This window comes from Stegostoma tigrinum, chromosome 22 (genome assembly GCF_030684315.1).
Source record: "Stegostoma tigrinum isolate sSteTig4 chromosome 22, sSteTig4.hap1, whole genome shotgun sequence".
NCBI lineage: Eukaryota > Metazoa > Chordata > Chondrichthyes > Orectolobiformes > Stegostomatidae > Stegostoma > Stegostoma tigrinum.
In genome coordinates, this window is record NC_081375.1 from 9,831,119 (window position 1) to 9,854,286 (window position 23,168).

The 23,168-nt window shown below is 43.1% G+C and overlaps 1 protein-coding gene across 7 annotated transcripts in view; it reads right to left on the reverse strand.

Moving 5' to 3' along the window:
• The window catches only part of helz (helicase with zinc finger), a 279,455-nt gene that overhangs the window by 201,173 nt on the left and 55,114 nt on the right, over positions 1-23,168 (reverse strand). For 6 of the 7 annotated variants that reach the window (XM_048554824.1, XM_048554822.1, XM_048554823.1 and 3 more), the window contains 5 exons: positions 14,065-14,101; positions 12,065-12,189; positions 8,234-8,290; positions 5,963-6,011; positions 4,144-4,219 (listed from right to left, as the gene is read on the reverse strand). In XM_048554824.1, the coding sequence (XP_048410781.1) occupies positions 4,144-4,219; positions 5,963-6,011; positions 8,234-8,290; positions 12,065-12,189; positions 14,065-14,101 (344 nt within the window). The remainder of the gene's footprint in view (positions 1-4,143; positions 4,220-5,962; positions 6,012-8,233; positions 8,291-12,064; positions 12,190-14,064; positions 14,102-23,168) is intronic. The other variant, XM_048554827.2, reaches the window with a different exon arrangement.

Consider the following 23,168-nt stretch of genomic DNA (forward strand, 5'->3'; position numbering starts at 1 on the left):
AAAGTTGACGTTTCGGGTCAGGACCCATTTCTGAAGAAGGGTCCCGACCCAAAATGTCTAGTTTGGCCGACTTTCTAGCTAGGAGCATTTGGATAGAAATCTTCAAGCTGTTTAGAACTGAGAATATTTAGAGAATTAGAATTGTAAAAAAGATCATGCCAATGGACTTGGAAAAGAATTTCAGTATGTTTCCAGACCTAAAAAGGCCATGGAAAACATCAGTTAAGTAAAGATTTAACAAGTTAGAGTTGGAGCAATAGTTCTCCGGGACTGACACTGGGGAACAGGTTGAAACTTAAGTTTCATGTTTAGGTTAAGATCTTTTTATCTGTACTACAGAGTTAGGTTTGTTTTCTTTGTGTCTTAAACTTATATTCTGTTGTTAGAGAACATTTGCTGTCTTGAGTGTGTACGTATTAGTGACTAATCACCAGGTTGACTAACTGCAAAAATTAAACATATGATCTATCAAGCTGCATTTCATTCTGGGATCTGAATTGACTGAATTACAATGAAAAAGATTGATAGTAGCAAGCATTGTTGCTTCCAAATGGGATTCAGTCAGTTGAGCAAGGAGCCTTTCAGGGCCTTGCATGTTAGGCGGGGGCAGGGTGAAGGACAATAGCTTCATGGCTTGTTGAGTGGCCTTCCTGAATTGTCAAAGGCCACTAACTTGCATTGGTGCAAGATATTTGGAATGGGGACTTAACAGATTATGCTAATAAAATGTGAGGCTGGACGAACACAGCAGGCCAAGCAGCATCTCAGGAGCACAAAAGCTGACGTTTCGGGCCTAGACCCTTCATCAGAGAGGGGGTGGGTTCTGGAATAAATAGGGAGAGAGGGGGAGGCGGACCGAAGATGGAGAGAAAAGAGGATAGGTGGAGAGGAGAGTATAGGTGGGGAGGTAGGGAGGGGATAGGTCAGTCCAGGGAAGACGGACAGGTCAAGGAGGTGGGATGAGGTTAGTAGGTAGGGGATGGAGGTGCGGCTTGGGGTGGGAGGAAGGGATGGGTGAGAGGAAGAACAGGTTAGGGAGGCAGAGACAGGCTGGACTGGTTTTGGGATGCAGTGGGTGGAGGGGGAGAGCTGGGCTGGTTGTGTGGTGCAGTGGGGGGAGGGGTCAAACTGGGCTGGTTTTGGGATGCGGTGGGGGAAGGGGAGGTTTTGAAGCTAGTGAAGTCCACATTGATACCATTGGGCTGCAGGGTTCCCAAGCGGAATATGAGTTGCTGTTCCTGCAACCTTCTGGTGGCATCATTGTGGCACTGCAGGAGGCCCATGATGGACATGTCATCTAAAGAATGGGAGGGGGAGTGGAAATGGTTTGCGACTGGGAGGTGCAGTTGTTTATTGCAAACCGAGCGGAGGTAATCTGCAAAGCGTCCCCAAGCCTCCGCTTGGTTTCCCCAATGTAGAGGAAGCCACACCGGGTACAGTGGATGCAGTATACCACATTGGCAGATGTGCAGGTGAACCTCTGCTTAATGTGGAAAGTCATCTTGGGGCCTGGGATAGGGGTGAGGGACGAGGTGTGGGGGCAAGTGTAGCATTTCCTGCAGTTGCAGGGGAAGGTGCCGGGTATGGTGGAGTTAGAGGGCAGTGTGGAGCGAACAAGGGAGTCACGGAGAGAGTGGTCTCTCTGGAAAGCAGACAGGGGTGGGGATGGAAAAATGTCTTGGGTGGTGGGGTCGGATTGTAGATGGCGGAAGTGTTGGAGGATGATGCGTTGTATCCGGAGGTTGGTGGGGTGGTGTGTGAGAGTGAGGGGGATCCTCTTGGGGCAGTTGTGGCGGGGGCGGGGTGTGAGGGATGTGTTGCGGGAAATGTGGGAGACGCGGTCAAGGACGTTCTCGACCACTGTGGGGGGAAAGCCGCGGTCCCCGAAGAACTTGGACATCTGGGATGTGTGGGAGTGGAATGCCTCATTGTGGGAGCAGATGCGGCGGAGGCGGAGGAATTGGGAAAAGGGGATGGAATTTTTGCAGGAGGGTGGATGGGAGGTGGTGTATTCTCGGTAGCTGTGGGAGTCGGTGGGCTTGAAATGGACATCAGTTACAAGCTGGCTGCCTGAGATGGAGACCGAGAGATCCAGGAAGGTGAGGGATGTGCTGGAGATGGCCCAGGTGAACTGAAGGTTGGGGTGAAAGGTGTTGGTGAAGTGGATGAACTGTTAGAGCTCCGCTGGGGAGCACGAGGCGGCGCAGATACAGTCATCAATGTAACGGAGGAAGAGGTGGGGTTTGGGGCCTGTGTAGGTGCGGAAGAGGGACTGTTCCACGTAGCCTACAGAGAGGCAGGCATAGCTGGGGCCCATGCGGGTGCCCATGGCCACCCCCTTAGTCTGTAGGAAGTGGGAGGAATTGAAAGAAAAGTTGTTGAGGGTGAGGACGAGTTTGGCTAGGCGGATGAGGGTGTCGGTGGAGGGGGACTGGTCGGGCATGCGGGACATGAAGAAGCGGAGGGCTTTGAGGCCATCTGCATGCGGAATGCAGGTGTACAGGGACTGGATGTCCATGGTGAAAATGAGGTGTTGGGGGCCAGGGAATTGGAAGTCCTGGAGGAGGTGGAGGGACCCCACCACACCCGGCACCTTCCCCTGCAACCGCAGGAAATGCGACACTTGTCCCCACACCTCGTCCCTCACCCCTATCCCAGGCCCGAAGATGACTTTCCATATTAAGCAGAGGTTCACCTGCACATCTGCCAATGTGGTATACTGCATCCACTGTACCCGGTGCGGCTTCCTCTACATTGGGGAAACCAAGCGGAGGCTTGGGGACCGCTTTGCAGAACACCTCTGCTCGGTTCGCAATAAACAACTGCACCTCCCAGTCGCAAACCATTTCCACTCCCCCTCCCATTCTCTAGATGGCATGTCCATCATGGGCCTCCTGCAGTGCCACAATGATGCCACCAGAAGGTTGCAGGAACAGCAACTCATATTCCGCTTGGGAACCCTGCAGCCCAATGGTATCAATGTGGACTTCACCAGCTTCAAAATCTCACCTTCCCCCACCGCATCCCAAAACCAGCCCAGTTTGTCCCCTCCCTCCACTACACCACACAACCAGCCCAGCTCTTCCCCTCCACCCACTGCATCCCAAAACCAGTCCAACCTGTCTCTGCCTCCCTAACCTGTTCTTCCTCTCACAATCCCTTCCTCCCACCCCAAGCCGCACCTCCATCTCCTACCTACTAACCTCATCCCACCTCCTTGACCTGTCCGTCTTCCCTGGACTGACCTATCCTCTCCCTACCTCCCCACCTATAGTCTCCTCGCCACCTATATTCTTTTCTCTCCATCTTCGTCCGCCTCCCCCTCTCTCCCTATTTATTCCAGAACCCACCCCCTCTCTGAAGAAGGGTCTAGGGCCCGAAACGTCAGCTTTTGTGCTCCTGAGATGCTGCTTGGCCTGCTGTGTTCATCCAGCCTCACATTTTATTATCTAGGGCCCGAAACGTCAGCTTTTGTGCTCCTGAGATGCTGCTGGGCCTGCTGTGTTCATCCAGCCTCACATTTTATTATCTTGGATTCTCCAGCATCTGCCGTTCCCATTATCAACAGATTTTGTTAAGTAGTTTTGCTAGCCAGTTCATTCCTGCGATCCAACGTCTGCAAGAATTCTGACTGAATCCCATCAACTCATATCTTTGCCCAACTTGAATGCGATCAAGGTGCTATCCACTTCCTCTGACACATAAAGGACTTAAGTCTGTACAATTTCTGGCAGTCTTGAGAGACTGCATGGGGGCTCTTTTTACCATTTATCTACCATTCCTGCTGATATTTGATTCAGTTTATTAGGAGCTGCAAAGTATCAGTGCCAATTCTGGGATGCTGGTGTGACTGTTGTTTATGTATATTTTGAGATCAGTGTTTCTTCTCTGGTCCTATCCTCAATTCCTTTAACTCCATGGACTGCTACATCAGAAAATGTGACATCCTGTCATGCTGCTCATCTCATAGTTCAGCAAACAATGAAATATGAACATACAGATGTAGAACAAGTAAGAGGATGCCCATATGTACTACATACAAATCAGTCATTTAACAGATCTTAAATCAACAAAAAAGGCTGCAATGAAAGTTGACCCAGTGACGAACAAGAGGTTATTTAATTAAAGTAGTCGATTGCTTACCTTTTACACAACGTGTACTCTTCACTACAGGTGACACCTCGGGGAGGAGGCCGAAACTGCCATCCATCTTCAGAATCTGCAATCATTTAAAAACATTTTAAAGGTTATTTGTTTACAAATACTACTGTATTTTTAGATCAAATGGTCACCTCGCTATAGAAACAGTTAACTGTCTTGTCTACATGAGGTTGAATTTAGAATGACAAACATCACTCAAGCCTAGTGGCCTGCTCTTAAACTGACATTGATCAATCAGGGCCATTCCAAAAGTCATCAGATGTCTAGCAAGAAACAAGAAACTCCCTTGGATTACCAATGGAAAAGTAAAACAAAATTACTTCTGAAACAGATTATTCATGAGCTTAATTTACAGATTTTCAGATGATAAGCCAAGAGCCCAAAACTTCTCCTGTTGTATCAATTATTTTTCCATTAATAGTCAGTCCTTTCTTTTCACAATCACACTGATAATTGCAAAACTAAAATTTTTTTGAAAAATATGTAGCCATGATTTTCCCTTCTTATCCAAAAGGATCCACTTTCAAAGATTTTCTGAAGGAGGGTCGAGGCCCGAAACATCAGCCTTCCTGCTCCTCTGATGCTGCTTGGCCTGCTGCGTTCAACCGGCTCCGCACCTTGTTATGTCAGACTCTTCAGCATCTGCAGTTCATACTATCACTTTCAAAGCCATAAGGTCCATAGGCAGCTCACCCATTGGGGCATGTATGCAAGTTAAGCCAATTATTTTTGTTACAGTTTTCAAAAATATTTGTAGCTTGGGTTGTGGACGAGGTCCTCTTCACGCTCGCTGACCCAGTGGGTTTGGTTGAAAACATTTTGTCACCTTGCTAGCTAACAGCGTCAGTGCGCCTGGTAAAGCATTGGTGTTCTGTCCCGCTTGTTATTTATATGCCTCAGTTTGATGGGGTGCTTGGTAGTACTTCCAGTTTTGTTTCTCAGTGGTTTGTAGACAGGGTCTAGTTCAATGTATTGTTGATGGAGTTCTGGTTGCAACGCCAGGCCTCCAGGAATTGCCTGGCATGTCTCTGTTTGGCTTGTGCAATTATAGATGTGTTGTCTCAGTCGAATTCATGTCCCTCATTGTCCATGTGTAGTGAGACAAGTGAGAACTGGTAATTTCTCTTAGCAGCTAGTTGGTGTTCACATATCTGTATTGTTAATTTTCTTCCAGTTTGGCCCATGTACTTTTTCTCACAGAGTAAGTTTGTATATTGGTAGTTTGTATATTACCCCGGTTTGCTGCTTTTGGGTTTGGGATCCTCTATTTTTTAAAATAATTTTTAAATACAATTTATGATCACGGTGGACATGACAGAACTTGATGTTGTGTCAGATAAATGTCAACTCGTACTTTATTTGGCTCGCTGGATAGCATTCAGGGGCAGGAACACTGATATTGTATTCTAATTGACAACCTGGTTGAAAACTCCAAACTTAGCAAGTCAGGAATGAAACCCTGGCAGCTTTTGGGCTGCATGGTGTATAGTGCCAGCAGATTAAACCTTTATTCAATGACTATTAAAAAATTGTATTAAAGGAATTGGATGAATATGTTCAGTCAGTCTCTAATTGCTTCCAACACGTCAAATGAAACAAAGGCCTACCTAGTTTGAAACAATTAAACTTTCTTGCCCACTGTGAATCACTGGTTGTGAAACATTTCAAAACTTCTTCAGGGCACAAGGTACTTTATAAACGCTTTTTCGTTGGTTTGTTTACCAGTGTATTAATTATGTTGGACAGCAAGCAGCTTTTAATTTAATTCATCTCAACAGTACAGACTTATTTTGTGAATTACCTTCTTCTGCGCCTTCCAAATATGTCGACATCAGTTTATTACTGGTTACCTGCAACAAAAATAGGAAGCAGCCAAAACATAAATAGAACAAAACAATTCTCAATTCAGATAGCAGTTAGGGAATTAGGATTGATATCAGAATGAAGCACTGGGAGGGAGAAAAAATACAACTAACTAGATCTCTATTCTTGATAGCTATTTAGCAATCCTTGCTAAAAAGCATCTTCAAAAAAGAGAGAAAAATTCTAAAAACCTTGTGTAGGAGAAAAGCAATTTGAATTAATGAATAAGCATGAGTACAATTGGCAGATGCTTACAAATTGTTCTGCCTCTTCAAAATATACAGCTAAGTCAAGGACAAAAGGGAGAGTAAAAATATTATAATGAGGCAATATCAATCATGTAACATTAGATTACACCAAATTTGATTGTGGACATTAGAATAGTTGCTAAGTACAACAGATCTTTTTTGGATTTCTGAGTTGATGGAGGTTGAAAGGGAAATTAGGCAATCACTAATCAAATACTCCTTTAAGAATACATAAGTTGAAAACAAAGATTTTGGGCACCACATCTTAGGAAAGATATGTTGTACGGCCTCCAAGGCCATCATAAGTTTACAAGAATGGCACCTGAATTTCAGGGGTTAAGTTATGAAAAGAGATTACATGAATTAGGTATAACAAGGTGTAGAGCTGGATGAAGGCAGCAGAAATTTCTGAAGAAGGGTCTAGATCCGAAACGTCAGCTTTCCTGCTCGGCCTGCTGTGTTCGTCCAGCTCTACACCTTGTTATGTCAGATTCTCCAGCATTGGCAGTTTCTACTATCTCTGTTACATCAATTAGGCCTGTTTTCACTAGAATTTAAAAGCTTAAGGGTTGATCTGATTCAAATCTGCAGGATATTAACAGGGAAAGGACAGGGTAGATATAGATAAACTATTTCTACTAGTTGTGGGATTCTAGAAAAAGGGGACATAGTCTGACAATTACAGCCAGACAATGGAGAGATGTTAAGAAGCACTTCTATACACACAGGGTGGTAAGTGTCTGGAATCTCTTCCACAAATGGCAGTGGATGCAGGATCAGTTCTTAATTTTAAACTGGAGATGGATTTTTTTTGGTGAAGCAAACGATATAATGGGATACGGGCCAAAGGCAGGTATATGGCGTTAGGTAATAGATCAGCCATGATATCACTGAATGGTGGAACAGGCTTGAGTTGGTGAATGCTTACTCGTGCTCCTCATGTATAGTGATGATGAATGATTCTTCAACAGTTCTAAAAGGCAGCATTCAATAAGTGTCGAGATTACCAACAGCACAAAAGCATTTTTGGTCATTAGGATTTTGACAAAAACTTCCAAATTAATAGGTACTTTGGAAACATTGATTTCTGCACATTTGCCACAGTCCAGATGTTGCTCAGGTTAGGTGATAATGGAAATGACAAAAAGAAATTACCTTCAAACAGATGGTGAGGGTGCCCAGAGCAAGAGACAAATAGTGGTAAAAGAGAGGTGAAGAGATCAATTTCAGACCATGACCTCTTGTCCTCCAACTTGTTTACAACCAAAGTGCTCCCCAACCAAACCCCCCTCCAAATGTTTCCTTTACCATCAACAGAAATTGGACTGGCTGAAGACACAAGGCAAAACAGACAAGCACAGGAATTCCAGGATCAAATGTAAAGCAAAAACAACACACACTACTTTCTTTAAATTTGTTCTAATTTTATTCTGGCTCAAAAGAACATTTGATTGTGTACAACAGAAACTTCTGCTAATTATACCACTTAGTAACAAACATAATGGAACACCTAAGAACAGTCTAAGGTAATTTCAGATTAATTTTAAATTGCTCTGTTTTGATTCAAGATCAGGAGTTTTCTAAGCGCAAAACTGTAGGAATACAACCCTGTCATGCTGGTATCTCTGGGAAGATCTTGCTGTTTATTTAAAATTAATTAATTAGTAATATTTCAAAATATAGCACTATTAAAGAGAATATTCTTTTCAAGGTTTGTGCAGTTGTGTAATTTGAATGCTGTCACTAAAGTCAACATCTTCAGCAGTTCATGGAGAATAGTAATTTGCAAACATTGTCGCATGCACAGTAGAGGAAGAAAAATAAGATAATTGACAGTTGTAGCCGCGCGATAGTCAAATCAAATGTGAAGGGCACGGAAAGCAAGCTGCACAATTTGTCACATAGTTCATTTCTTAGAGAAAAAAAAAATTCCTGACTCAAGTCTTGAACAAATTACTCACCTCCATTTCTGCAAGAAGCATTTTGAGCCTGGTTACATCTTTTGTTATCATGCCATTCTAGAAAAAAAAAATTTACAAACTGTACCAAATCGAAAGAAGATATTTGGAAATGTCGATTTACTCTAAAACAGTTGCAAATTTTATCTGTAGCTCACAATGGTTATGGGGTTATTTTTGCATACAGTGTGAAACCTTTCTGGAACTAAACTGCACAAAAAACTCTTGTCTTCCACAATTACAGAAATAGATGAATGATGCTATATTCTCGATTTACATTCATCTTATAAAAAATAAAATTCCTGATGCCATTCTCTACCAATATCTGTAATGATCCTGAGTGGTATATTCAAGAACTTGGGGACCCAACAAAAATAATAGTTGTGGTTTCGTGGTTCATGTTTGATCCATTTTATGTAATTAAGTCCAGTTTTTCTAGATCTATTAATCCCACTGAGGGGTACTTGATATATTCATTAGCTCTGTCACTTTAGTCACGTTTCCATTTCTGCGTACTGGCAGTTTGAATTTTTAAAAATTCATTCACAGGATGTGGATGTCGTTGACCTGGACAGCATTTATTGTCTGTCTCTAATTGCCCAGAGGGCAGCTGAGAGACAACCACATTGCTGTGGGTGTTGTCACAATATTACTAATGGTTAAACTCATGAAATACAGCAAGAAATAGCCTGGAACAAAATGATTATTTTATTGCACAGCGCTGTTTATAACAGAATGGTCATGGATGACTATGATAGCAAAAAGGCTAAGATAGCAAATATCTATGGCTCATCAGTAAATTTTAACTATATACTTCTTTGAACTATTCTGCCTCAAGTATGAACTTACCTGCTCGCACTTGTTTTGGGAGATAATATAGACTTATCTGTATTAGTACACAGAAGACCATTTAGCCTACCATGTCTGTCCCAGCTCTCTGTAACAGCAACTCAGTTAGGCCCACTTTCCTACCTTTATCTTGGGTTGCTGCAAATGTTTCACCTTTCACAGAATCCCTATGATGTGGAGGCAAGCCATTTCGCCCATCGAGTCCACACCGCCCCTCTCAAGACCATCCCACGCAGACCCACTCCTTTACCCGCTCTCTGTAACCCTGCATTTCCCACAGCTCGGAAACAAAGTCTGCATATCTCTGGACACGACAGGCTATTTATTATGGCCAATCCACCTCATGTGCGCACCTTTGGATTGTGGGAGTAAATCAGAAAACATGGAGAAAACCCACACAGACTCCGGGTGAATGTGCAAGCTCCATACAGACAGTTGCCTAATAGTGGAATTGAACCTGGATCCCTGGTGCTGTGAGGCAATAATGCTAACCTCTGAGTCACCGTGCCACCCCATTTTAATAATTATCCAATATCCTACTGAAAGCCAAAACTGAATCTGCCTCCACCACATTCCCAGGCAGTATATCATATTACAAAAAAAATCAGTAGAGAAATTCCCTGTTCTATGCTGATTTGAACAATTTTTTTTAATATCATGGAGACAATAGTTAGTGCATAGCCCTTTAAAGTCATGGTTTTCATTGAGAAGTTGCTTGCACGTGGGCACTTATGATAAGATGACTTCTGAGTGTCCCACAAACAGTGGAAATGAAATATTGAGAGTCAGGGCAGGAGGACTGAGACAAAAACATTCCTTATTCCACAGAAGAGAACAATGTAAATAAAATTTACTTTATAAATAAAACACTGGTATTTTAACAGAGATGGGATGTGATTCAGCAGCAGATTACTTTGGAAGAAGGTAAAATTACTTCAGGAAATACTAGTCAACATTAGATAGCATTTGGGGTGCCTTGGTAGGGGTAATTATTACTTCTATGCTCAAACAGGAGGTGGGGAAATGTTAATACATTTGCATCCATGTACAAGTGCATAGACATACCCTTTAGCATTGCTTCACCTGAAATTAAAAATACCCTGCAAATGTGGTCATTCCTGATCAGGCCACCATTAATTGTTAACTTCTAACTGCCCTTGAACGAGGTAGTGAGCCACATCCTTGAACTGCTGCAGTCCACGTCTTCTATGAAAGTCACTACATGTATTAAGTTATTTTGGACGACTGAAAAATCTTCAGGCATTAATTCAGATTCATACAGATTTTCTTTTTATTTAGTAATTTTGTAAGTTATTTCAGCTATGAATAAACAACAGTGAACATATACAGTACTATATTTGAATTTCTACAGAGGGTCTTTCTGACATGCCTCATTTAGAAAAAACAAACTCTCGTTTTTACATAGTTCACTTAAAGTTGTTTCATTTAAATCCACAATTTCAAAAGGACATTGCTAGCAAATTAAGTGAACAATTATTCTACCTATTGTGCTATGGGACGAAAGAAATCCAGCAATACATTTTGGCTACTGACTACATGCTTTTCAACAGATTAATCAAATGTAACAAAATTAATTTTGCACGCAAGTTCTGTTAAGCACAGCTGAAATGTCTTTATACCAGTTTTGGATTCATATTACTCTCATTGTTCATTGATTACAGGTCTCAAGACTGATCATATAACAAAAACATGAATGTGTGATGGAAATGTTGCACTTACAATTCAGGTTTAAGAATTATACGTAACACAGTGTGGAGCGAGAGAAACACAGCAGGCCAGGCAGCATCAGAGGAGCAGAAAAGCTAACGTTTCGGGTCAGAACCCTTCTTCCGAAAACATCAGCTTTCCCGCTCCTCTGATGCTGCCTGGCCAGCTGTATTCCTCCAGCTCTGCACTGTTATCTCTGACTCCAGCATCAGCAGTTCTTACTGTCTCTAAGAATTATACATGTTTTCTTTTAATCAAGGGTCTTGCAAGGGTTGTTGGAAAGTGTATTGAATCCCTAAGTTTATTGCGGCTGTGCATCTGCTCGAAGCAACCTACATTTATGGATCAAAACACAACTATTTGATCTTCATCCCCATGAGTTATATGATTACTTGGGCAAAAACAAGAGCTACCTGCCTGAATTTGCTAAAACGTTCCATTGGTTGGCATAGCTTTCCTTGTTTTGTCACACTGCTCTGCAGTTTCTTCCTGGGAGACAGTTTGATTGCTCAAGAAGTGGACCAGTAATTCTTCAAAACAGAGCTGCAGTCAACATCATATTTCACTACTTTTAGGTGTAGCACAAATGCTGATCAAAATATTTCCCATTGTGTCTGTTGTGCAGAGTGAAGCGTTATCACAGTTAGAGATGGCCATTCTCATCGATGTGTTGCATGCAACAGCCTTCCTCTCTTTTAAAAAAGGACCCAAGATGGTGGAACTGACTGAACAGGGTTTGCAAGACCAAACAGATCTCTGTCATCTCCTGAGCTGCCAGCCAAGTTTTCAAAAGTATAGCAATCAGAATACAAATGTATGATTGCAGGCCATACACACTCTAGCAGTCGTGTAAGAAGAGTTGAAGCTGTGAAGCATACATTGTTATATTTGCCTTTTTAGCTGTAAACCTTCTATCAGTATTGAATTCACTGGATCCTCTGCACACTGCAGTGTCAAATGGCCAAGTTTGAGACTTTTTTCTAAAAATGTTTTAAACTCACCCGTTAGCCTAACTAGTATATTAAAAAAATCCCCAATCTACATTGACACATCATCTCCAGTGGCTTGCTCTAAAGCATGTGAAGGAGAAGTCTGGAAATTATGGTACATGGCACAGGACAGGTTAACAAAAAAAACTCCGAAGTTTAAAAACGGGTAGCTCATCATTTCACTACCATTTAGTTTGTGCAACATAAATACAAGAAATTTCTGCTAAATCATATGAGGGGGAAATAAAAATTATAACACACAACCTACCAAAGATTCCCCCATCAAGGATTTTGATAAAATGCTGGACACTGCTTGTAACTTCCCCTCCACGTACATGCAGCGAAACACTGCTTGCAGTGTGCCGTCTCCCTTGGCCAGTCTCTCTGCCAGCACTGTAGACACAGAAATATAAACCTTTCTTTACTTCACAGACTTTACTCCCAAAGTCTGTCAACAAAAGTTAAGAATCGAAATCCCAGGAGATTAGTTATTATCTTGACTGCGTTGTTATAAACTTCAATTTCGTGTCTTGCACAGTGTTAAGGTATGAGATCGGAAAGTATATGTTGGAGTATTTGCTCACAAATCTAAGAAATCCCCAGCAAATGCTAAGATGTAACCAAAAAAAGGCAATTGCAGGCAGGGTTACACAACCAGAAGTATTGATCAACAGGGCTTGTAGTGCTGCCGCTTAAAAAAGAAAAAAAAAGTTCATCAAGATCAAAGATTTCATTAGACAGATTACAGGAGTAAAGGACATGAGGATTTTGGTCATTCAGGTGCAAGTTGCTGGAAGAGTATCAAGGGATAGGATAGCTAACTAGAATTCAGGTACTAATTGGTCATGCTCTAAAATGGTTGCAAAGGCTAGTGGCCTTGAATGGATTCAAATTCCCAGGCTGGGCTGGTTTCTTTGAAATAGCAGACCTTGTGGTGACTCAACTATGAATATCCAACATTGTCACAGGAATTGGAAGAATTGGTCAAGACAAGTTAGTCACATTTCAAGAGGACGTGTATTGAGGAATATATTAATTTCATCTTAATGGTAATGGAATAACCTTCAGGGAAATTTATTAAAATATGCCAGATATACCAGCTGAACAGAATGGCATCCAGCTGCACCAAGAAAACGCAGCAAGGGTTAATGTGAAGAATCACATTAGGGCCAGTTTGTGGAATAGCACGAGGAGGGGTTGGTCCCAATTCAGTGAAATCCATTGGATTTTCCAGTTAATTGCATTCTGCATAACCTTTCGGGTTTCTTCTTCAATACCTGACTAAAATTATAAATCTTATGAACTACAGTATTTGCCTGCTGTACACAGGGAGAATAGTCAAAAAATAGATCAGAAATTAAATTGTATAGAATTGAAGTGTTATAAATGTCTGAATGTCTCAGTGGTGCAATTTTACTTATTCCACCAGAATTTTGACAAGCATCTTAATAAGGTACACGAGAAGAAAAAGCAATCTAACATGATACACTAAGTCAGTTTTCTGTCTGTGTTAATAGACCAGGGTTCAACTAAAAGCTAGAAGCAGGTGAGGGAAGGAGACAGCGGCCCATTGGATCAGGTAGAGGCTGGCGGTACTGGGTTCTCATAACGGATAGGAGAGTAATAGCACATACAAAAGGAGTGGGTCAGCAGCGCTACGAATGACTTGCGTGGTACAGTAGTGGCAAAAGCAAACAAGAGGGCAAGAGTTCGGGAAAGACTTATCGAATCATTGTATCCCACTAACTCCTTCCAGAATGTGTATGTTTAAGGAAATCTTACATCCGCCACATTTGGTTCAGATGTAATTCTCTCTACGGTAAAGCAGCTCATCAACTCTCAGAGATGAAGAATGGTCAATTCAGCAAGAGCCAAGAAAACCCACAATCATCGTCCTGAGCTAGCTAGCAGGAAGGATGGAAAAGCATAAAGAAAATAAAAACACGTCTCTTTCGCCATCAGAGCCAGCTTACTTTTAATTGGCACCCAGACAAGGCATGGTATAAAGCACTGGTCCACATTAATATCTAAACTGTTTCAATTTGAACATTTGTGCATAGTCTATGGCAATTAATTTAGCATTGCTCTGTATGATTAAACACCTAAATGCATAGTTTCTATTAGCACTGACTAAAGTTTAATGAGTGATGAATGGCAGACAATTCATTGGTATATAAATATCTATTAACACCCGCCACCCACTGCTCAAAGCTCCAAATCAGCAGAACAATGATTTATTTTGTTTTTAAAAATGATTGTACAACATACCAATTTTACAGTCTCCATCAGCCTGGTCATAGTTTTTCTGCAACAGAAAGAACAAGGTAATTTTTGACAATTGGATAAGGTGGTTAGTGCTTTTCCCAAAATAACTTAAGAGTCCAATAAATCTCAAAATCTACAGACAGCTCAATAAAATGTTATTCAATTGTCATATACAGACCAATAATCTTAACATTTTAAATGATAGAATTCTCACTTCTTTCTGGTCTGGTTGTAATAATTCTTTTTAAACAATATTTCTGTCGCAAAAAGACCTTTTATAGCATTACACTATACACCAGACAAAAGAAGCTCATTTAGCCACTTTTGGTTCTGCAGTTCTGACGAAACTGCTTCACATTCACAGCAACATGCACTTTCCACATGTGAAGAAGCAGCTTCTGAGAGTTCTGCTGTACCACAATGAAAGGCAATTGCCATAACATCTTTGTCCATAAGTACTTAACAAGTATTTGGAAATAAAAGCAGAATTCTTTCTCCTAATTGTGCAGAAAAGCCATTCAAGCTGTCTAAAATTATTACATTTTGCTGCTGGTTTAAATAAACAGCTGGTGCTGTTTTCTTCACACTACAAGGCATAACATAATGAATGTTGAAATAATCTTGACTTCAAAAATGAACTGATAGTAAATTAAGATAACACAGTGTGAAGCTGGATGAACACAGCAGGCCAAGTAGCAGAGGAGCAGGAAAGCTGATGTTTTGGGTAGGGACCCTTGTTTAGAGATGGGAAGGAGGAAGGGAGCTGGGAAATAAATAAAGAGAGGAGGGGCGGGGCTGGGGAAGGTAGTTGGGATATTGATAGGCGAGTGCAGGTTGGGAGTGGTGAGGTTTGGTCAATGAGGTGGGAAGGACGGATAGTTGGGAGAGAAGATGGACAAGTTGTGTCAGATCAAGGAGTCAGAGATGAGAGGAGGCTTGGACACAGGACAAGGCCAGGAGTGGAAAGACTTTAAAACTAGTGAATTCCATGTTTAGGCCATCGGGCTGTAGGCTCCCCATCGTGGAATATGAGGTGATGCTCCTCCAATTTGCGGGTGGTATCACTGTGACACTGAAGGAGGCCCAGTATGGACATGTCACCCAGGGAGTGGGAGGAGGAGTTGGTTGGCAGCCAATTGTCGCGTACAGAGCACAGATGCTCTACAAAATGGTCTCCAAGTTTAGGTTTGGTCTTACTGATCTAGGGGAGACCACATCGAGAACAGTGGATAATCCACGCGTACATTGGGCTGTCTTAATAATCGATTCTCGATAGGCAACTGTTCGGAACTCACTCAGCCAAAAAGATTAGAAAATTTTCCACAGTTTTCTTAGTCATTCATGGAGTATTGGCGTCACTGGCTACTTTGTCCTGGATGGTGTCAAGCTTCTTGAGTGTTGTTAGGTCTACAGTAATCAAGACAAGTAGGGAGTATGCCATCGCACTCCTGGCTTGTGCCTTGTCTACAGAAGATAGGCAGTGGGAAGGGAGGAGCCAAATTACTTGCCACAGAATCGTTGGTCTCTGACTGATTCTTTTAGTCATAACAGTTACATGACTGGTTTAGTTCAACATCTGGTAAACAAGAAACCCCGATATGGAGTATTAAGCATTGGCAATGCTGAATATTAAGGGGAAATGGTTAGATTTTCTATATTGTAATTGGAGGTGGCTGATGTCTGGCAGTTCTCTGTCAAAATTTAATTGCCATTTATCATCCTAAATGCTATCCAAGTCTTCTGGCATCCATAAACAAATTGCTTAGGGTCAAAAGATTTGCAAATGGTACTGAACACTCAGCCAGCCTACAAACCCACTCAAATTTTTTCTCCTACATGACCCTCCAAAGTGCACACACAGCAGCAACATACAGAAGCAGAAGTCAATGTCAGAATGATCAATGTGCACACAGAATGCAAGTAGCTCTTTGTGGCTGCACAACTTAAATGGAGACTGCAAATAACATCCAACTTCTGATCTTTATGTGGAGGTGAAAATCTTTGATGAAGCAGCTAAAGATGATTTTGCAAAGACAGTGCTCTGAGGAACTCCTAAAGTGATGCCCTGGAACTGAGATAATTGACCTGCAACAATCTCAACCAACTTCATGAACACTAGAAACTGCAGATGCTGGAGAATCCAGGATAACAAGGTGTGGAGCTGGATGAACACAGCAAGCCAAGCAACATCTTAGGACCAGGAAAGCTGACGTCTTGGGCGAAATGTCAGCTTTCCTGCTCCTAAGATGCTTCATGAACACTGCAGGTTGGAATCATACCTAGAGAGATCTGCCCACGATTCCCATTTATTTTCCTAAGGACCCTTAATATACCTTCTGTCAAATGTTGCTTTGCGGTCAAAGACAGTAATGCTTACTTCACATCTGGAATTCAGCACTATTACCTGTGTTTAGATAAAAGCGGTACTGAAATCTGGAACCCAAATTGGGTATCAGCGAACAGGGTACTGCTTACCAACTGCCACTTTTGCTGTCGTTGTCTTGCTAGTGGACCAGACATCCAGAGACCCAGGTAATTACTGGGGACCAATGACATATTGGGGAATTGGAATTCAAAAAAATGACCTAAGTAGTTGATGATGGCCATGAAACTACTTCTGATTGTCGTAAAAAGACATCTGGTTTCACTGATGTCATTTAGGAATAAACTCGTCAACCATTCCTGGTCTGGCCAGACCCACTGCAATATGCCTGGCTCTTAAGTGCCCTCTGAAACTGCCTAACAATCCACTCAATCTGTTACAAAGTCTCAAAGGAATGAAAACAAACTACCTAGCATCAACCTGGGCACCATAAATGACAACAGCAAACTCAAATCTGTTAACCCCGCAAAGTCCTCTTCATTAAAATCTGGGAGCCAATGTGAAATCTGTCCTGTAGAGCACGCAAACAACAGGCTGTTTGGCATTGTCATGCTCACAGAATTCCACCTAAAAGATGATGTCCCACACAACACCACCACCATTCCTGAACATCATTACTATCATCCCAACAGTGGTAGCAACACTGTGGGATACAACTGGAAGAGTGTTAATCTAGAGTCCTGAACAGTGACGTGAAGTTTCATGGCATCAACTCAAACTTGGGCAAGGAACGTCCTGTTGGTGACCATTTACTGCATGGCCTTTCAGCTGACAAATCGCTATTCCTCCACGTTGAACAACATTTGGTGGAAGCACCGAAGGTGGAGAGAGTGCACAATGCACTCTAATGGATGACTTCAATGCTCACCACCAAGAAAAACTGGGGAATTATAAACCAGTAAGCATAAAATCTGTGGCCAGTAAGTTACTTGAGAAGATTCTGAGGGATAAGATAAATATGTATTTAGAAAGACAGGGTTTGATTTGGAGTAGTCAACATGACTTCATGCGTGGGAGATCATGCCTCACAAATTTGTTAGTGTTCTTTGATGAAGTGAAGTGATCAGGAAGGTGGATGACGGCGGGGTGGGAGACGTAGTCTATACAGATTTCAGTAAGGCCTTTGATAAAGTTCCATGTGGTAGGTTGCTCTGGAAGGTTAGATTGCATGGAATCCAGGGAGAGCTAGCAAATTGGGTGCACAATTGGCTTGATGGTAGGAAGCAGAGCGTAATACTTGAAGGATACTTCTTGGACTGGAGGCCTGTGACTAGTGGTGCACCTCAGGGGTCAGTGCTGGACCCATTGCTGTTTGTTATCTATATCAATCATTTGGATGAGAATGTACAAGGCATGATTAATAAGTTTGCAGATTACGCTAAAATAGGCAGTATCATGGACAGTGAGAAAAGTTATCAGAACTGCAGCAAGATCGTGATCAGCTGGGGAAGCAGGCCCAGAAGCGGCAAATGGAGTTTAATATAGATACGTGTGAGGTGTTGCGTTTTGGAAAATCAGACCAAGGTAGGAGTTTCATGGTAAGTGGTCAGGGTTTTAGGAATGCAGTGGAACAGAGGGACCTTGGAGTTCAGGTGCATGGTTCTCTGAAAGTGGAGTCACAGGTAGATGGGGCGGTGAAGGCAGCATTTGGCACACTGGCCTTCAGTCAGGGCACTGAGTACAGAAGTTGGGAAGTTATCTTGCAGTTGTACAGGACATCGGTGAGGCCGCACTTGGAATATGGTGTTCAGTTTTGGTCACCTTGCTATAAGAAGCATGTTATTAAACTCGAAAGGGCGCAGAAGAAATTCACAAGGATGTTGCCAGGGACTGAGTTTTAAGGAAAGGATGGGCAAGGTCTGACTTTTTTGTTTAGAGCTTAGGAGACTAAGGGGAGATTTTCTAGAAGTGTATAAGGTCACAAGAGACACGATAGGATGAATGCACTCAGTCTTTTTCCCCACAGTGGGGGAAATCAAGGACGAGAGGGCATCAGTTCAAGCTAAGAGGGCACAGAGTACATGGGAAACTGAGGGCCAGCTTTTTTTTGTTTTTTTTTTACACAGAAGGCATTATGGATATGGAATCAGCTGCCAATGGAAGTGGTTGAGGCGGGTACATTAACAACATTTAAAAGGCATTTGAATGAATACATGGAAAGGAAGAGCATAGAAGGAAATGAGTTGAGTGCAGGAAGTGGGGTTAACGTGGACAGAAATTTTGGTTGGCATGGGCCCATTTGGGCCGAAGGGCCTGTCACCGTGCTGTAGGACTCTTCGACTCTATAACTAGCTATTTGGATACAGAACTGGCTCAAATGTGGAAGACAGGAGGTGCTGAAGGGTTGCTTTCAAACTGGAGGCCTGCTGACCAGCGGTGTGCCACAAGGATCGGTGCAATGCCCAATGCTTTTGGTCATTTATATATATGATTTGAAGGTGAACATAGGAGAAATGGTTCGTAAGTTTGCAGATGACATCAAAATTGGTGGTGTAGTGGACAGCAAAGAAAGATGCCTCACAGTACAATGGGTCTTGATCAGATGGGCCAGTGGGCTGAGGAGTGGCAGATGGAGTTTGATTCAGATAAATGTGAGGGGCTGCACTTTGGAAAAGGCAAATCAGGGCAAGATTTATTCACTTAATGATGAGGTCCAGGCGAGTACCACTGAATGAAGAGTGCAGGTACATAGTTCCCTGAAAGTGGAGTTCAGGTAGCCAAGATAGTGAAGGCAGCGTTTGGTATGCTTGCCTTTATTGGTCATTACATTGAGTATCGGAGTTGGGAAGTCATGTTGCAGCTGCACAGAACATTGGTCAGGCGACTTTTGGAATACTGCGTGCAATTCTGGTCTCCCTGCTATCAGAAAGATGTTGCAAAACTACCAAGTGTTCAGAAAAGATTTAAGGATGTTGCTAAATTTGGAGGGCTTGAGCTATAGAGAGTGGCTGAATAAGCTGGGGCTATTTTCCCTAGAGCATCAGAAGTTGAGGGGTGACCTTATGGAAGTTTATAAAATCATGAGGGGCATGGATAGGGTGAGTAGCCAAGGTCTTTTCCACAGGGTAAGGGAGTCCAAAACAAGAAGGCATAGGTTTGAAGTGACAGGGGAAAGATTTAGAAGGGTCCTTTGAGGCAACTTTTGTCATGCAGAGCTGCCGCATCTGAATGGTTTAAGTGGGAAATAGGCCAAACCCTGGTAATTGGGACTAGATTAATTTAGGATATCTGGTCGGCATGGATGAGTTGGACTGCAAGGTCTGTTTCCATCCTGTACAGCTCTATGACTCTAAATGGGGATGTTTGGTGATGACTTCATGTTGTTCAACGCTATTCTCATCTCCTTAGATACTGAAGCAAATCCAAACACTGGCATCTCCACCAGGAGTACCTAACTTTCACCCCTTGAGATTCAACAACATTACCATCACTGAATCACCAACTATCAATATCTTAGGGTTTACCATTGACGAGAGAATGAACAGGACTCATCATATTAATACAATGGCCACTGGAGCAGATCAGAAGCTAGGAATCCTGCAGTTAGTAACTCACCTCCTGACTCCCCAAAGTCCACCATTTATGGAGCACAAGTAGAACATGCGATAAAGCAGTCCAAACGTGCCTGGATGAGTGAAGCTCCAAAAACACCCAAGTTTGATAAAAATAAATGATAAAGCAGGTTGCCAGATTGGCATATAACCACAAATATTCACTCTCTATACCAAGGGAAAAGACAACAGAGGTCAAAGGACAGGAACTGAGAAGCAATTAAGTCAAATCCACTGACTAGGCAGGGAAGGAAACCTTCCCTAGATTTTGATCAGTTCTAAAGTTGGGAAATAAATGGAATTTTTTTGGTTATATATTTTGAAATATTTCAATAAGTGTAAAATTTAAATAGCTTGGTTTTCTTCATTTTAACTTCTTGCAATAAACATCTATTGTGTTGTTTAAAAACAAATCTGCAGCCCTACGTCCTTATGTTAGAATGAAAGACCACTGCCTTTAATTTATTTTTAAAATATGCTCTATCAATTCAAACTTCATTCTGAAATGTCCACGAATAACATCAGCTGGGATTATAACAGTCCCCAGGAGCACTTTCTATACTCATCGCCACTACCATGTGGAAGGAAAACAGCAGCAGACACATGTCAACACCATGACCTGCTTGTTTCCCTCCAAGCCACTCATCCTTCTGACTTGGAAACATATCCCCATTCCTGCATCATCTTTAGATCAAAAACCTGAAACTCCTTTCCAAACAGAATTGTTGAACTACCTGCATGGACTGCAGTAGTTGAAGAATGCAGCTCACCAACACTTCCCAACCGCAACAAAAAAAGACTTGCATCTTCAATTGTTTTACAACTGTTTGTAAATGTTTTGTAAATGACAGTGGACTCAGAGTCCATAATCAGCTAAATTTGATTTGTGATGCCTTTTGTGCATAGGGCAAACCAAGGCAATTTTCTAAATAGCCCCAGAGGAGCTCGAACAGATCATCCACTTCACCAACACTTTCCACCCCAACCTTCAGTTCACCTGGCCCATCTCCAGCACATCCCTCACCTTCCTGGATCTCTCGGTCTCCATTTCAGGCAACCAGCTTGTAACTGATGTCCATTTCAAGCCCACCGACTCCCACAGCTACCTAGAATACACCTCCTCCCACCCACTCTCCTGCAAAAATTCCATCCCCTATTCCCAATTCCTCCGCCTCCGCCGCATCTGCTCCCACGACAAGACATTCCACTCCCGCACATCCCAGATGTTCAAGTTCTTCAAGGACCGCAACTTTCCCCCCACAGTGATCGAGAACGCCTTTAACCGCGTCTCGCGCATTTCCCGCAACACATCCCTCACACACCGCACCCGCCACAACCGTCCGAAGAGGATCCCCCTCGTTCTCACACACCACCCCATCAACCTCCGGATACAACGCATCATCCTCCGACACTTCTGCCATTTACAATCCGACCCCACCACCCAAGACATTTTTCCATCACCACCCCTGTCTGCTTTCCGGAGAGACCACTCTCTCCGCGACTCCCTTGTTCGCTCCACACTGCCTTCCAACCCCACCACCTTCCCCTGCAACTGCAGGAAATGCTACACTTGCCCCCACACCTCCTCCCTCACCCCCATCCCAGGCCCCAAAATGACTTTCCACATTAAGCAGAGGTTCACCTGCACATCTGCCAATGTGGTATACTGCATCCACTGTACCCGGTGTGGCTTCCTCTACACTGGAGAAACCAAGCGGAGGCTTGGGGACCGCTTTGCGGAACACCTCCGCTTGGTTCGCAACAAACAACTGCACCTCCCAGTCGCAAACCATTTCCACTCCCCCTCCCATTCTCTAGATGACATGTCCATCATGGGCCTCCTGCAGTGCCACAATGATGCCACCCGAAGGTTGCAGGAATAGCAACTCATATTCCACTTGGGAACCCTGCAGCCTAATGGTATCAATGTGGACTTCACCAGCTTCAAAATCTCCCCTTCCCCCACCGCATCCCTAAACCAGCCCAGTTCATCCCCTCCCCCCACTGCACCACACAACCAGCCCAGCTCTTCCCCTCCACCCACTGCATCCCAAAACCAGTCCAACCTGTCTCTGCCTCCCTAACCTGTTCTTCCTCTCACCCATCCCTTGCTCTCACCCCAAGCCGCACCCCCATCTCCTACCTACTAACCTCATCCCACCTCCTTGACCTGTCCGTATTCCCTGGACTGACCTATCCCCTCCCTACCTCCCCACCTATATTCTCTCCACCTATCTTCTTTTCTCTCCATCTTCGGTCCGCCTCCCCCTCTCTCCCTATTTATTCCAGAACCCTCACCCCATCCCCCTCTCTGATGAAGGGTCTAGGCCCGAAACGTCAGTTTTTGTGCTCCTGGGATGCTGCTTGGCCTGCTGTGTTCATCCAGCCTCACATTTTATTATATTCAATTTTCTAAATAGTTGGTAGAAGCCATTTTTGGGTGTACTGGAACAGCTAGGCTGAGGACAAAGTTAGTTCTAAAACCAAAGTGTGTTTAGTGACTTCTTGATAGCATAAGAAATGAATTCCACTGGGTGAAGACTGGAACCCATGATGCTGGGTCCCTTGGGGAGAGGCAGAGAGGGATCATCCATTGCATTTAAGGATAATAATGGTGTCTCCAACAGTTTGTCTTCAATGTGGAGTCCAAGAAAGAATTCAGGTGATGGGAAGTAGAAAAATTGTAATGTAAGTAGAAAAGCAGAAAGCAGAAGAAATAAGTCTAAGAATCAATCAAGACAATAAAAAAAGGGATTGGACAGTTATCCCCTTAAGCCTGCCCTTTTCTTCATGATCACGGCTCCAGACCTCATCTCCTCTTTCATGCTAGCTCTTCATTGGCCTCAGCCTCTCAATACTTCAGAAATCTACCTACCTCCTCTTTAAATAATTTCTGTAATTTGCCACTACAATCTTCTGTGCTAGAGAATCCCAGATATTCATTACCTTGAAAGATAAAATTTCTTTGCATCTCAGTTTTATGGGGGTGGCACGGTGGCTCAGAGGTTAGCACTGCTGCCTCACAGCACCAGGTTCAATTCCACCCTCCAGTGACTGTCTGTGTGAAGTCTGCACATTCTCCCCATGTCTACCTGAGTTTCCTCCAGGTGTTCTGGTTTCCTCCCACAGTCCAAAGATGTGCAGGGTAGATGGAGTGGCCATGCTAAATTGCC